The sequence below is a fragment of the Phoenix dactylifera genome, chromosome 6 (assembly GCF_051530095.1).
Source record: "Phoenix dactylifera cultivar Ajwa chromosome 6, Ajwa_hap1_PhDact_Kaust_v1.1, whole genome shotgun sequence".
Classification (NCBI taxonomy): domain Eukaryota; kingdom Viridiplantae; phylum Streptophyta; class Magnoliopsida; order Arecales; family Arecaceae; genus Phoenix; species Phoenix dactylifera.
In genome coordinates this window covers 16,470,765-16,486,336 of record NC_143195.1, presented here as the reverse complement: position 1 = coordinate 16,486,336, position 15,572 = coordinate 16,470,765, and the positions used below count along the sequence as shown (strand labels likewise).

The 15,572-nt window shown below is 38.8% G+C and overlaps 1 protein-coding gene across 10 annotated transcripts; it reads right to left on the bottom strand.

Annotated features, from left to right (window-relative positions):
* Window positions 1-350: 350 nt before the first annotated feature.
* On the bottom strand, window positions 351-14,876 carry LOC103697953 (monosaccharide-sensing protein 2-like). 10 transcript variants are annotated; one of them, XM_089923874.1, is made up of 9 exons: window positions 14,644-14,874; window positions 12,995-13,111; window positions 12,552-12,870; window positions 12,301-12,405; window positions 11,915-12,034; window positions 10,872-11,438; window positions 5,325-6,295; window positions 1,308-1,495; window positions 351-1,176 (listed from the first exon to the last, which is right to left on the bottom strand). In XM_089923874.1, the coding sequence occupies exons 5-9, from the start codon at window positions 11,994-11,996 to the stop codon at window positions 741-743; spliced, it is 2,244 nt and encodes a 747-aa protein (XP_089780000.1). In that variant the 5' UTR covers window positions 11,997-12,034; window positions 12,301-12,405; window positions 12,552-12,870; window positions 12,995-13,111; window positions 14,644-14,874; the 3' UTR covers window positions 351-740. The 10 variants fall into 10 exon arrangements, with proteins under 10 accessions (XP_089780000.1, XP_089780002.1, XP_089780003.1 ...); XM_089923876.1 differs by having other exon boundaries at window positions 12,793-12,870; XM_089923877.1 differs by lacking the exon at window positions 12,552-12,870 and having other exon boundaries at window positions 14,644-14,876.
* Window positions 14,877-15,572: the final 696 nt, after the last annotated feature.

Below are 15,572 nucleotides of genomic sequence, written 5' to 3'. Positions count from 1 at the left end.
GCAAGTTTTTCATATAACTTGAGGCAAGGATGAAAAGCAAGCAAAGCTTGTTCTTCTTTAAAGAAATGGGGATCATAATTTACCTTCAATGGGGAGAGTGCATTGCAGCAGATTGCCTAGCAGTTATGTCGCCCTGATAGACTTTTTCAGCTGTAAACTCAGTATTCTTATTTTTCAGCTGTAAATTCAGCAACCTAGTTTGCTTGCTATCCTTGCAATAACACAATCGAACATTGGAACGCCTAGAGCTCCAGGAATCCCCCTCTTAACTGCCCATGGCTTCAAACAGGCAGAGACCATGAACGGGACGGTTATTTCCTGAAACTCAGGAGTTTCATTCATATAACTTGTTTGACATCTAAATTTTTATATTAGTTATACCAACTACATCTAAACATTATGTAGAGTAGAATTCCAAGGCACATCAAAGCTTACAAAATAAATTCACAAGATAAAAGAATAGAATGCCACAGATAGAAAAGCAAACGAATTCCAAGTCCCCTGCATTCAAATGCCTCACAGCCAAGAAACACCAAATACCAGTAAAACACATCACCTTGGAATTGCCTGAACACCCTTTTCAAACCTTGCCTCTCAGTTTCTTTTAACTTATCCCCGTCCTAACCGTTCCAAAGACCCCCAAGATAAGTAATTTCAGTATGCTAAAAAAGCAATAGCTAGCCACGAACGTGGCCTGGGAAACCTGGAACTCTGATACTGCCACTGCAATTTCATAACAATCATTTTTTTGCAGCTTGTTTTGCACCAACTGCGAAGAACTCGGTGATGACCTCAAGAGGCATTCCCTTTGTCTCAGGAACCTTCAAGAACACAAACACCAGAGATATGACGCAGACACATGCATAGATTCCAAAAACACCAGCAAGGCCAATAGATGTTAGCATCACAGGGAGAGTGTAGGTGACGATGATGTCTCCAAACCAAAATGTGAGGGCACAGATGGCAATGCACACACCACGGACCCGAGTTGGGAAGATCTCTGCACAAAGGATATTGGGGACCGGACCAAATCCCATGACAAAGCAGCAAAAGTAGGCGATGACACTAAAAGTGGACAGCACAGCATGGGCCACAGTTCCTATGTCCACAAGGTTTGCCACAACCAAGACAAGAAGTGCAGCTATCAAGATGGGGATCGTGGACAACAAAAGAAACCTGCATAATAGGAAAAATAAGGATTCATGATGCAATATGGAGATTGTGAATTTAAGCTGAAATTCTGCAAAATATGTCATATGTTATGTAAGTAGAAAGGTCATGTAAGAAGTAGAAAGGAGAGGAGTAACCTTCTCCCTGAAATATCCATCAGCCTCATGGCAATACCAATACTAGGAAGCATCAACAAGGTTGTGAGAGCACTGATAAGGATTGATGCTGAATCTGAACTGATGCCAATATTTGCAAGAAGAACTTCAACACCAGCTTGCTCCAGTATCTGAGGGGTGTAGTAGAGAACACCATTTATGCCAGCAAACTGCATTAGTAGAGAAAGTGTTACAATGATGTATAGAAAGAAAAATCCATGAGCATAGTCACTTGAAACTGAACTAATTTGGAATCGAAATCATTGTAGATGTCGCATTTGAGAAAGCAGATAAGGCCGATCTTGGGGGTACGGTAAGATTTCATTGCTTCAATATATAACAGGGAAATTTGGACCAAGCCACTACTATTTGCTTCTATTCAGTGTGAACAACTTTGTTTAAGATTATAAACCAAATACAAAAAGTTAAATCGAGCAAAAACTCAATCAGTGTGGACATTAAAAGTTTAAAATAGTAAGGATGAAGGAAAAAATTCTGAAACAAACCAATGTTTAAATTACAGAAAAAGAAACCGAGCATTAAAACATAACCAACCCATAATATATCTTTTACCTTCAGTAATCCTATTATGTTTATTGCACGTGCATGTCTGTGCAATGTTGAACACGGACATGCCCATGTACAGTAGACTTATTGCACCTGGATATCAAATGTTGGTAGGCTGCATTAATGCCATCAATCCGATGTTTGGGTGCCAGCCCAGTTAAACATATAAAATAGATAAGTATATGTTTGCATGCAATACATGACCATAACAACGTCCTTAAGCCATTGTTGATTATAGGCGAAAATATGTCCATCAGATAATGAAAGTACGTGCACGTATGTTTAAGAAAATATCCAATAGCTGTTCAACAAACCAGATATACGGATTTACAAGTTCATTCAAACACAAATTAAAAATTATAACTAACGAGTTAGGTCAAGGAAACCATATTATCTACCACTTAGAACCTATGCATGACATCCTAGTATTAAAGGAAAAAAGCAGCAGAAGAAAAACCAAGGCTAGAGATGTAAGCAAGAAATCAGAAGAGCCTCCTGAGAAATGCAAGATATCGTAAGACAATCAATCTCCTGAAAAGGCCTAAGATATAATATCTTATATCTTGCTCTGACTAGAGCAATAACAAGTTTCAAGTGTCCAATATCCAAAAGTCTTGGATAAGCGACCGGTACATACTATATAAATGTTTTTGCAAGAACAAACATATGTAGAGAATGAATAAACAAATGTATGTATATAATTAAGAAATCTGTTGGTCCGGTTGTTTTGTTACTTGTAGAATTGACAAAATCTTTGCTACATGTTAGACTTAGAAGTTTCTAGGTGCAAGTTCTAAAAGCCGATATGTGACCACGATGACATTCAGATCCATTGATCTGTCATGCAGAGTTTGGCAAAGTCTAATGAAATAGCATACCATCAAGCCAACGAAGCTTACAGTGACTATAAGATCCAAGTGCCATTGATGAGGCATTTAGCCACATGAATAAAATGTGCCTTCGAGTATCACTATGCTAACAAGCTCAGAGCTCTTCAACCATTGTTACTAGATACTTCGAATATTGGCTTACCCTAAAGAATGACTAGAGCTCTTAATATGAATCAAGATGCACATCAAGTGCTCCTCAAGATTAACTGAAACAATGCAAAATGATCAAGGGCTCCATTACATATGCACCCGATTGGCATTAGTTTTGGAGGGCCATAAAGCACTTGAAGGGCCAAAAACACTTTTGCGTGATTTTAAGATGCCTGGTAAAAATTTTGGAAGAGCTTTCTACTTCCTCCAAAAACTAATATGATATGATATGACTAATATGATAATATTATTATAATAGTAATAATATAAAATTATTATAATATAATATACTATCATAATTCATTGTATCATACTACTATAATAATTATATTATACAATAACATCATTATATCTCAATAATATTATAGGATATTATTATTATATTATATTAGAACAATATACCATTTCTTGATACTAAAAATACTTTCTCAATTTGGTTAGCAAATATATGTTAAAGTTCTATAGCACTTTGGAAGTGAAGTTACCAAATAGCAAAAAGCTTTTTATTAAACGCTCTGGTATCCAAAGCTCTAGAAGCAAAAGCTATAAAATAGCACCATGAATTAGTAGTGTCAAAAATGGATTGGATATTCCATTTCTATATTCAAGTTTATCTGGATATGGATATAAAAATTTAATATCCAACAAATATCCATATATGTATCTATATTTGTCAGAAAAATAGCTACGGATGAAAATACATGCACAACCATCTGAATAGTATCCAAATCTGTTTCCAGCCCTATTTAGTCTTATATAACTCGCATAAACTCCAAATTTTAATGGGTATCTTATTTCCACAAAGCGATATTTGCATAAATTGATATCATTAACTTGGTTGCATTATTGAGACACTACAAATCTGCCCCTTAACCTGAAGTTTGTAGTTCAGAAGAGTTGTTAAATCTGCTAAAAATGTCATGTGATTAAGTGAATGCATTCCATCATTTGTATGAGGAATAAATATTCACCTAACCAAATTTATGTTATCAAATCTTGTATCATGTTCATATTCCTCATTTTGATAAAAATCATGTCCATGTTTGTTAAGATAAATACATATACAAATTTTAGCATCCAATTGATATCAATATGTGTAATTCATATTCGCCTAATAAAAGTAGATATTCATATGGATATACCAATATCTTATCTATGTCCTACCCATCCTATCCATTTTCAGCCCTATGAAGGGCACATGACTGCCATATATGAAAAGACAAAGCAGGCAGTGGAAATGATGCATGAGTGGAAGGCTGTCTTGATTAATATCATGAATAAAGGAAAAAGGGGCATGCCCCAAGATACAAGAGTGGAGTTTAGCATAAGAAAAGACAGATAAGGCAAAAAAACTAAAGGAGGTAACATTGTTGACATTGAAACAGAGAAACAAGACCTCATTGGAATCAAAAATGAAACTCTAAAAGGCTCAAGAAATCCCATAAACTAGCAAGAAGAAGGTTATGTTTCCAGGGGTAAGAAGACCTACACAAAAGAATTATATCAATTATACCCTTGTTCTCGGGGACATATCCTAAGCAACATCTACAACTCGAATGGAGAGATAATTGTGTTCACTACAAAAAGGCAATGCTTGTGGACCAAGAGATACAAAGATATGTGGATGCAACAGTCATAGAAAAGCAAAAGGATCATTTACCTTTTAACTCTTATCCCATGAACTTGCAGACAATGAAGGTAACATTAGACACTAACAAAGAAAGAAAACAAGATCATAACAGAGGCAGAAAGCCGTCCATTCAAGGTTTTCTCTACCATCTTTCCTTTTTGAAATTCCTAAAGCTTACTACTTTAACAAGCAATGGAGTATTAGATTTCTTTTTATTTTAACCAACAATCTTACCTTCTACCATGCCATGAAAATGAAAAGAATGAGTGGCAAGACATGAAACTGTAGATGGAATTTGTAAAAAATGAATGTAAAATATGAAAGTAATCTAAAAGAGCCTAAGAACTGCTTAGAATATGCAATTTGAGAACTGTTGCATGAAGAAGTTCTATATAGTAAAAAATGTGATCAAGAAGTCGGCAAAAATGGAGGAAAGAACATTGTAGCATGATTAGCTTGTTCCTATTTTAGCTCAACAAATAAAATGGATCAACAAACTCCCTTCCAAATAGGATGGAAAGCAGCTAGAAAGAATATTTTAAATGCCTAGGAGAAACTAAATCTTTAAACATCTGAAAGTACATAAATAAGTATGATATCCAGTTGGCTCAGCACCAAAAAGCAAGTACAAGAAAAAAATGACTGCGTAGTCACTCTAAATCTGGGAAGGACCAGTATCGACTAAAGCATGAACGGCAAGACCACCAGAAGGTCTAAACAAATCAATATTTATAATTATTGTTTATCAATAGTAGAACTTACCTGCTGAAGGATTTGGATGGCAACTCCAACAAACAAAGCATGTCTGACTCCAGGTTCTAAAAGATCTGCCCACCTTGGACCCTTAGCAGCTGTTTCTGATGGATGAACCATTGCTGGCCCAACTGGACGCTGCTCCATGAGATCCTTTGAAAACAGAGCAGGCTGGCTTACCAAAGCAGCAGCCTGGACGAATTCACCATCTTCTGGGACTTCACCTCCAGGAAGTGAAACAAGGGATCCCCTCCGTGAACCTGGAAAACCCTCTTGGTGCAGATAGATTCTCTTGAATCCTCCTTCCTTTTTCCCATCGGCACCTTCTCCCTCAGACCATTTCCAAGCCAGTTGCCATCCTCCACCAATACCCATACTACTGACTGACTCCCCAGCATTCCCTTGCATGAGACTGCTGTTTCGCCGCATACTTAGAACACTCCCGTGGCCAACATGCGGTGGGGCAATATCCTTGCCTTCCAGGCTTGTTGTTTGGCGAGAGAGCAGTGGACTCTGTAAGTTGTCATCGGAATCACCTCCTCCAGCATCAGATGCATAATCTTCACCCTCCCTTTGAAGACTCTCCTCATCCCACTGCTCAGTTTTTGGTTGCTGCTCTGCCACACTAAACATGCTGCCAAAATTTGGAAAGAGTGCACTTCTCATGCTTCCCATCTCCGGTAGCTTCTCATGAACACTTCCAAAAAGAGTGACCAGGGGATCCATAAGAGGTATGTTACTCTGACTCTCCATGCTACCATGGCGAGATATAACCGCGAGGGCACTTCCAAGGGCGCTTTGTCCCTTAACAGGCCGTGCAACCCAGGAGAGACCCTCTTCAGGCCCATACAATGTGATCTGTTCCTTATCAGCATTTTCTCCCTGGTCATCAGCAAGCTCATTAGCAGGGCCAATTATATATTCTTCAATAGATGTCTCACTCCCTACCCCCAAGCCTTCGACAAGAAGAGCCATTTCTCCTGCATATTCAATAGAAAAAGTAAGCACACCATTCTCAAATTTGTCACATGTTATTGTGCTTTAATCGGAAGAACAACAGTAACAACATAATAAAGCAGAACAGAAGAAGAATAAGTCAGCATCAAATTGGCAGAACTAGACAATTGAATATGCCATTTTAAAGTTTAAGAATCATTTTCTAGAATAGTTGTTTCATTATAGACTTAAAAGAGGACTACAGATCAGGATTAAATAATGAAAATTCTGTCTGTAGAAGATACAAGAAACTACGACATGCAAAATCAGCAGCAGCAATCGTTATTATTATAATTATTATGAAAAATAACTTTCCAACTCTCAAGTATAATAAATCCATTTAACTGATAAAAGAAAACAGTTTTTACAGTAACAGATAATATTGATGACATCGCCTGCAAGAATTTCTCATGTAACAATATCACATAACCCACAGAGCAATTAAATCTAGCATGCATAGATGTGCTATTTTTCAGGTCAACATGCGCCTTCCTGCAGAAATATGCATGCATATGCACTTGTCAATATAACAATAACCACCATACTATGTCAAATTAATGTGCACAAAAATGTAAATCAAAGATTCAACAAATTTCACATGAAAAGTTCTTAAGAAAATCAAGAAAGTAATACAATAATATTAAGTGCTAAAGTTTTGGCTGCTGTTCCATTAGACATTCTATGTGCTCATATACTTTGCTGTATAATTAGCTAATTAGGAATATCTTCCCCAGAAAATCAACAAAATCAATGATTAAATAATCAATACAAGTACACTGAACACCATAGCCTTGCTCCAATCTCTGATTCAATAATAGAATTACTAAAGTGGAAGGTGCATATAGCATAAGAAAAGAACTTTCATTAATTTTAGGGTAAGTCACAAAAACCCCATACGGTTTACGTCTATTACACTTAAACCCAATAGTTTTTAAGCCCTACACTTATACCCAGCTAAATTAATGGCGTTAGTAAAACCTTTTGCTTCATGTGAAAAGTCAAAATTGCCCATAGGTGGGAAGGAGCATGTCACATTTTTTGTCCTGGGGCGGTTGTTATGTCACTTAAGGTTACTTTGGTCATTTTCTAATTTTCTTCTAATGGAGCATTTGGGCCTCATTTAACGTTAATGATTTGACTGATATTCTGTTAAGTTATGAGCTAAAGTGTTGGATAAAATAAACTTCAGAAGGGTAAGTGTAGGATTTACAAATTATTGGGAGTAAATGTAATTTATTCCTAATCTCCGAGTTGGGGGATTTGTAATTTACCCACAAGTTTAAGAAACGGGCACATTTTCCGAGCCACTAAATAACCTGAAGTGCAGACTCAATTGTATGATGGGATAAAAATGTAAAAACCTATTATAGAAATAGCATTGCAACTCGTCCTCGACCAAAACTTGAAGTCTCAACATATTGTTGAGAAAGTTTTACATGTAAGCAACAATGCGAAATGACAGATTGCAGCAAACAGACAAAATAGATTACACCATTAAAGAAAGAGAGAATTCAAAAAGGAGCAACCTCTACTCAATAATTTAAAATAATTATTATTGAAAGCATTTTTCTTTTGCTTTTATAGGTCTTGTAATGTAGTAATGAACTTACCATTAAAGAAGTAAGAACCACAGACTCAGAAAGGAAAAAAATCATAAAGAGATGCTATAAAGCCAAGGTTTCAAGCTCCGGCCATGCCAAGCTTGCATCGGTGCCTAACATTGGGTCCATACCATCTGCAGAACGAACAGCTCATTATTACATGACGCTGGCCCATATAGACCTGTTGCCAAATCAGGACAGGCTGATACAGCTTGCTGGCTCAACATCGAGATAAAAGGGCTCTGACACCCTCCCCCCTCTCTCTCTCTCTCTCTCTCTCTCTCTCTCTGTGTGTGTGTGTGTGTGTGCAATTTGAAGAGTCAAATGGCTGCAGAGAATTGGAGAGCTGGCTGGGAGATGGATTTGCCATTTCAAGTAACAAACATTAATTTTAAGACAGATCAAGAACTAGAATTCAGTCCTAATAAAGGTGATGCCTGCATGAAAGTTATTTTTTTAATATTTGTTGTTCAAATGTGCACAAATTTGTCGGATTCTTGATATTGAATACTTCATCATTTTCCCAAGAAATTTTCTAAACATTACATGATTAGTGCTTAAGCATATAAAACCAGGATGAAAACAGAGGTTTGGGGGAGGAAATTCCACCCAGATCCTCCCTCAGAATGGGCAATTATAAGTAGAAAGATTGGGCCACTGATTGCTATGAGGGGAAAGCAGATCCTACATATCTTCTAGATCCTCCAGGGGAAAAAGGAACTGACATGTTGAGGGCATGGACAATATCATGGATTCAGCCGGGCCAAGAGAGATGAGAGTTAACAATGATCAATATTCATAATGACATTAGGGATAATTCATGTCTTTTCTTTCATGCCAACATGGAACGTGTTTAACTTATGATTGGAACACAAGGGATTTCCCATTTTCTCCAATGATTGGAGTCATATGCAGGACATTGCACAGACATACAAATACGGTTATGGAAAATCATGAGGAAATCGTTCCTTTGACTTCAAGAAATATGGTCATGGCACACTGATCCACACAAGCCTACCAGACTGCAGCCACACTGATCCACACAAGCCAACTGCATAGTAATGCCTCACATGCACACAGTTCAAGCTCACTGTTATCATGATCCAGTGCAGCCCATGGAGTGAACACTATTCAAGTTCACATAACATGAACTTCATCCCAACAATGATGCTTACAATCCCCCCAGGGACTCTATCTAGGGTTGGAGTGAGCATCAGAAAACATATCTCATTTACATTATGAGAAATTGATAATCATATATTATGTCACTGCTATTGTACAATCAACACTAATCTTGGTCTTCTAGTGAATAAAGTGTCGGTACTTTAGCATGTTCTGTATAATTGTGTTGGTGCCATGTCTTCTATGAACAGTTGCCATTTGTTTTTATCAATATCTGTCATTAATTTAATGTTAATGCACTGTTACAATGTCATATTAGTTTGAAAGACGCTACGCGGAGTTCACCATGCATATGAACCCATATACTAATTACATGATATGTTAGAATATATGGTTATAAAATAATACTTAATGCTTGAAACAACTTTAAAAGTAAGAAACTTAAAAACCCCGAGCCTACGACATGAAGTGCATGCTAATTGCTAGCCATGCCCTCGCACACTGGATGCCAGCACATGATATTCTCAACATGACATAGCACGTGGCCAATGCTGTGCCGACCAATGGCAGACACATCGCATGTCAGTGGCACTTAAAACCATGATAGAAACCATATACCCATATAGGATTTTTAAGAGATGGAAATTTCATAGGTTTACATACTACGAAAAGATTGAAAAATCTAGTTATGATGTTTACACCAAACTTCATAAAGTTTAAATGAACACATTAATATATGGCTCCAGAAATAATGAAGCCTAGGATAGATTAAAAACAGATCTTGAATATTGAAAATGTCCTTGATCCTACGGTCCTACCAAAACTGTCCAATGAATTCTATTAACACAAAAAGCATTGCACTAGACAGTTGACTTCTGCTAAAATCAGGTTGATAATATAATATACAAATTTGACCAACTTATTTGCTCATGCATTGACAATGCCATAGATTTACTTAACGTTCTTTAGCTTCAATATCTAGTTACTGCACCATGAAATGGTGAATTAGAAATAAGACCAACAATCCTTAACATAGATGCCCATACGCAAAATGAAGCATTCCAAACCAATCTTATATTTTTTATTGTTGGCAATAATCCTGAAGGTACAACAAAAACACAGATATGGAGTCAGATAATGAGATAAGCATTTGATTTAGTGGTTCGTGATATTGGAAACATGACACAATATATTTGTTACAAATTTACATTCTAACTTAAGGCATACCTCTAGGTTATATTTAGAGAGGAAAATTTTAAAATAACAATGTTAAAACTGATATTTCTCGACTTACAAAATTTGCTAAGGCAGACTGAATACATGGCAGACTTTAGTACTAGTAACACGAATGTCAAGTTAATTAGAAACTCTATTTCCAAACATGTTCATTAATAATTTGATAACATTTCTTTCTTAAATTCACAGATACATTCATGAATTTTTTTTCTCTAAAAGAAGAAGAATCCCTTACTTTATAAAGAAATTTTTCAAAATTTATTTTATGGTTCCAATCATTTTTTCTTTTAACTATAGGACGTGGTTGAGAGAGAGGTGCAAAAGGCTCCTTCAGTATTCATGTAGACTACAAGCAATTTAATATAACTCACTGATATAAACCAGAAAAAACCTTTTTTAGATGTTTTATATAGCCATGCAGGTTTATAGGTATAATAGATTTAAAAACACAAAATCTGTGTAAACAAAAATAGAATGAAGCTTGGCAGTAACAAATAAGTGCCCTTCTGCAACAGCAACAAAAATCAAAAAAAGAAAAAAATAATCAAAAAACGATTCATCAATTAAAAAGAACATGGAAGGAATTTGTAGCACAATGAACCTGAGACATCTTCTCTTCCACGTAATCTCTGCAAAATCTTTTTCGCCTCTACCATCCGCCCTTTGCTTACAAGCCACCTTGGAGATTCGGGCAAATAAAACACTGTCAATGCCAAATACACGAGGGAAGGGATAGAGAGAACTCCGAGCATCAATCTCCAGTCTGGGCTGGACATTAATGACATTCCAAAAACCATACAGTATGACAGGAACATGCCTCCAGATCCACTAAACTGTGGTAGGGTATTTAATAACCCCCTTATCTCTGGTGGGGCTGTCTCAGAAATATATACTGGAACAAGTGTGACAGCTAAACCAATTCCAAATCCATCTATAAGCCTTGCCAAGAGGAGGATATAGACATTGGGAGACCACAACATCACCAGACCACTTAGGAAGTAGAGGACTGATGAAAGAATTAGGATCGGACGCCTACCAATACAGTCTGATACAGCTCCAGAGAATGTGGTGATAATTGTAGCCCCGATAAGGGACATGGCTACAATTAGCCCCTCTATAGTGGGCTCAGTCTCCAATTTGAACTCCTTCTTTATATAAAGAACAGCCCCTGAAGAAAAGAAACCATAAGAATCACCAAGCATTTAACTTCTTCTATTATGTTTAACAATGTTCGGTTTGTAAAAGGAAACAAAGAATAATAAGAATAACCACATTTTCAAAGCACTAATCAGAATATTCACAGAGCCGCGACTTTGCAAAAGTATTAATTATGAAAATCTCCCAGGATTTTTACGGATGGACAAGGATAATAACCCCAAGAAAAAACGACCACCAAGCTTTACCCCAGTAAGATCTGGCCAGCTTCCAGAACAATCTAAAAATAAAGCACCACAAACTACAGAAGAGATGAACAAGAAACAAAGATCAACCATCAACTTGATGTCAGCCCACAAGTGGATCATGCCAAGAATTATGGCTTTTTGGCCACTTAGCAGGTAAAAGTCAAGGGAAAAATATGAAAATGATGGTTAAATAGTTGTTCTACATACTTTTGGATCCCATTAGGGCATGAGAAACAGTTACCTGCAATGGTAGCATTATCCCATCCCTGCAACAAATTACCAATTGAAGCAACTATTGCAACCAGAACGGCTCCTTGCATCATTCCTGCAGCTAACGAAACACTAAAACACTAATAGAGGCCTGCAAGAGAAATCCAAGATCAGATATTTGCATCAAAAGGGGGGAGCAAAAGCTTTGATCAACTCTTACAGACACTTCAAATCAACATAGATTCATTACAAGACATTTACCAAATAGTCGCTAAAGCAAATTTAATCTAAACTTAAATTCTAGACTCTCTCGAGTTAAATCAATAGCCAAATATCAATCAAAGGGACTAGAATCAACCCCCAGGATGGAGTATCAAATGGAAAAAAAAAAAAAAGACGTTCAGAGAATTCTCATACCCTTCTGATGAAAACCAAGATCGGCCGATCAACAAACGGATGATTCAGTTTAAGGCGAAAATGGCGACAACTCCCAGACACTACCGCCACCAGCTAGCCCGAGAACTGAAACAAGATCAAGAAAAGATATAGCAATGGCTGTTTGGAAACCCTAGAAAACAAATACGGTCGCCCCCAACAAGCTCACTCCTTGATGGGGTCACCGTGTGACGACAAAACTGAGAAAGAGGAAAGCGAAACTACAACAGTACCCTTATAAGAAAAGAAAAAGAAATGAGGAAAACAACAGGAAGCGCCTCTCCTATACTCGCCAACCATTCGACACTTGGTGTTCTATTTCCCGTCACGTCTCTTCTTCTCTCTCGTGAAACTTATCCCATTTAGGGCTCGCAGCTAATGGGCGGCTGAGAGACCTAGAAAAACACACCAGAACTCTCCAACTCCAATTCTACGGACTCTTCATCCCGACCGAAAAACCGAGAAAGATCTCACCTGAATCAAGCCTTTCTCAGGCTTTCCGCAACGATACGGGCCAAGATCTCACCTTTCCGTCGGAACGACCTCTAAAACCTAAAAAACCAAAGTTTTCAGCTCAAAAAACAACACACACAAAAAAAACACACGTACCCACACACAAATTTTCTCACTGCCGAATTTCTAGAACTCTACATGTATTAGCAAATTCTAAACTCACAAGGGGGAGTGATGAGGGCGACCACCCAGGGCCAATCTTTCGCCGCTCCTCTCTGGAATATGAAAAGCCCCAGGAGCCGAGAAGAGCCGAGAAGGAAATATGAAAAAACGCCAGGAGCTTCCAATAGGGTAGTTCTATATACACCCCCCCTATTGCTCAGGACACCCCCCAAAAACCAAAAAAAAAAATACCCAAACTAACCTTTAGTGTAATTACCATATTGCCCTTGAGATTTTCTCATACACCCCCCTTCCTCCTCCTCTGTTTCGTTTTGAAAAGAAAAAAAAACCCCCCTCAAACCCCCCTTAAACCCCTCGATCCATTTACATCGTTTAGGCGATCTTTGAAGGAGATTTAAGCCCCATTCGAAGCATGGACAAGCAACTAGTGATTTGGGACGAAGAATCGGCCGTAAAGGTACGTGTTCCACCTTGTTTCGAAATTTTTTTTTTTTCACGGTTCGTGCTCCGTTCGGCACTGGATCGCCGAACAAAAGGCTTCTGTTCGGCTGAACAGTGCCGAACAGAAGCCTTCTGTTCGGCAACCCTCAACCGAACAGAAGCCTTCTGTTCGGCACTGTGCAGCCGAACAGAAGGCTTCTGGTGCCAAATCGCGTGCCGTGCTGAATTTTGTGCCGAACAGATCCTCTGATTCATTAATTCTTGGTGATAAATTATTTTATATGTAGGGCTATGCTACAACCGAATCGAGTATAATTGGATCAGAATTTGTACTGGATTACACAAGCGAATTTACAACTTACGAGGTATTATAATGTATTGTGCAATTTTGTATTAGTTTAGCGAGCTATTTTTACAACTGTGTACTTACATAAATTGTTTAATGTATAGATCTTCAAGAGTAGAGAGGACTTGTGTAATTGGTGTCGTGAAGCTGGGAGGCGAAATGGTTTTGTTGTTGTAATCTAATCATCTGATGCAGGTACCATTTCTAAGAAACCCAGAATTACGTTAGGTTGTGAGAGGGGTGGGACGTACCGAACCAAAAAAGAAAAGCGAATAAAGACTGCCTGTGCAGCCGAACAGAAGGCTTCTGTTCGGCACCGTGCAGCCGAACAGAAGCCTTCTGTTCGGTTGAGGGTTGCCGAACAGAGGGCTTCTGTTCGGCACTGTTCGACCGAACAGAAGGGTTCTGTTCGGCGATCCAGTGCCGAACGGAGCACTGGAGGCGGGGGGGGGAGCTACCTCGAGGTGGTCGTGGAGGCGCCGGCGAGGTGCTCGTTGCTCGGGAGATGGCCGGGGAGGTGGTTCCGGGAGAAGCCGGCGAGGTGGTCGGAGATCGGAAGAATGCCGGCGACGAGAGGGAGAAGGGGGAACGGGGGGTTTTGGGCGTTGGCGAGGTGCACTGCACCGACCGGCGATGAGAGGGAGAAGGGGGAGACGGAGGGGGTTTGGCCGCCGGCAAGGTGCTTGAGGCTGGTTTTTTGGGCGGAAGGGTTACGGGTGTTTTGGAGGGGAAGAGCGGGGTGGGGGGGTTTGGGGGGTGTAGAGAGCAATTTAGGTGAGGGGGTGGGGAGGGTGGGGTTTTTAGGGGTGTCCTTAGCAAATGGGGGGGTGTAGAGAGTATTTAATTTTTTTTTAATTTTTGGGGGGTGTCCTGAGCAATAGGGGGGGTGTATATAGAACCACCCCTTCCAATAATAGCTGTTACCAATCTGTCAACAGTGCCCTTTTTAATTTTTTCACCAGATGCCCCCTGGATTGGATCTCCCACGCCTCCAGATCGAGCGAAACCAGCCAAAATCCGTTGGTTTCGGCCTGGCCACTTGAAAACTGTCCGAACCGACCCGTCGAGGCGAAGGCAAGCCAGCGAGCGAGAGAGAGAGTCGAAAGCCGAAGGCAGCGGAACAGGAACGTGCCTCGCTGATCCCTTCGCCTCCCGCTTTTATTCGGACGAGAAAAAATGGAATTTTTTACAATCAGGAGTCATTTATTTGTGTCAAATTCTGAAGGTAAGTATCTAGTAATAAATGCGGGAGTGAATATATCGGAATTTGGGTATGTTCTCCCTGCAGAACTAACTTTACAAGGTAATAAGATGTCTTGCGGCCTTAGACAGAAGCTGTTTCGAGCCAATCAAAGAGGCGTTTGATTTGTTAAAAAGAAAGAAAATATTAGGATCTGGCAGCAGTGGGAACGTCGTGTTGGCCCGATCGGATTAGTTTCTTAATCTCAGCCGGTTTGGCGAATTGGTTTGTTAACTTGTTACGTTAGACGAATTCACCGAATCGGTTGTGTCCAAATCAATTGATCGTGGTTTTGTTAGCTTCTTGAGATCCGGCCTATTTTTTGTTCAAGGTACTATTGTACGTAACCATCAAATTTTGTTCGCATTGATACAGTTTAATATAAAATAAGAATAATTTAGTAGTAAATTTTGAGATGGTGGGGACATTTGAATGCATAGGAGTCTCCTGCATTGATACCGTTAGTCATGTGCATGAAAGATTCATGTATTAACTCTACAGTTTATATGCTCATAGGATCAATTATTGCTATTATTTTTGTAAGGGAATATTTAATATGCACTCTCCCACTGCTCTCACTATTCATGTGTT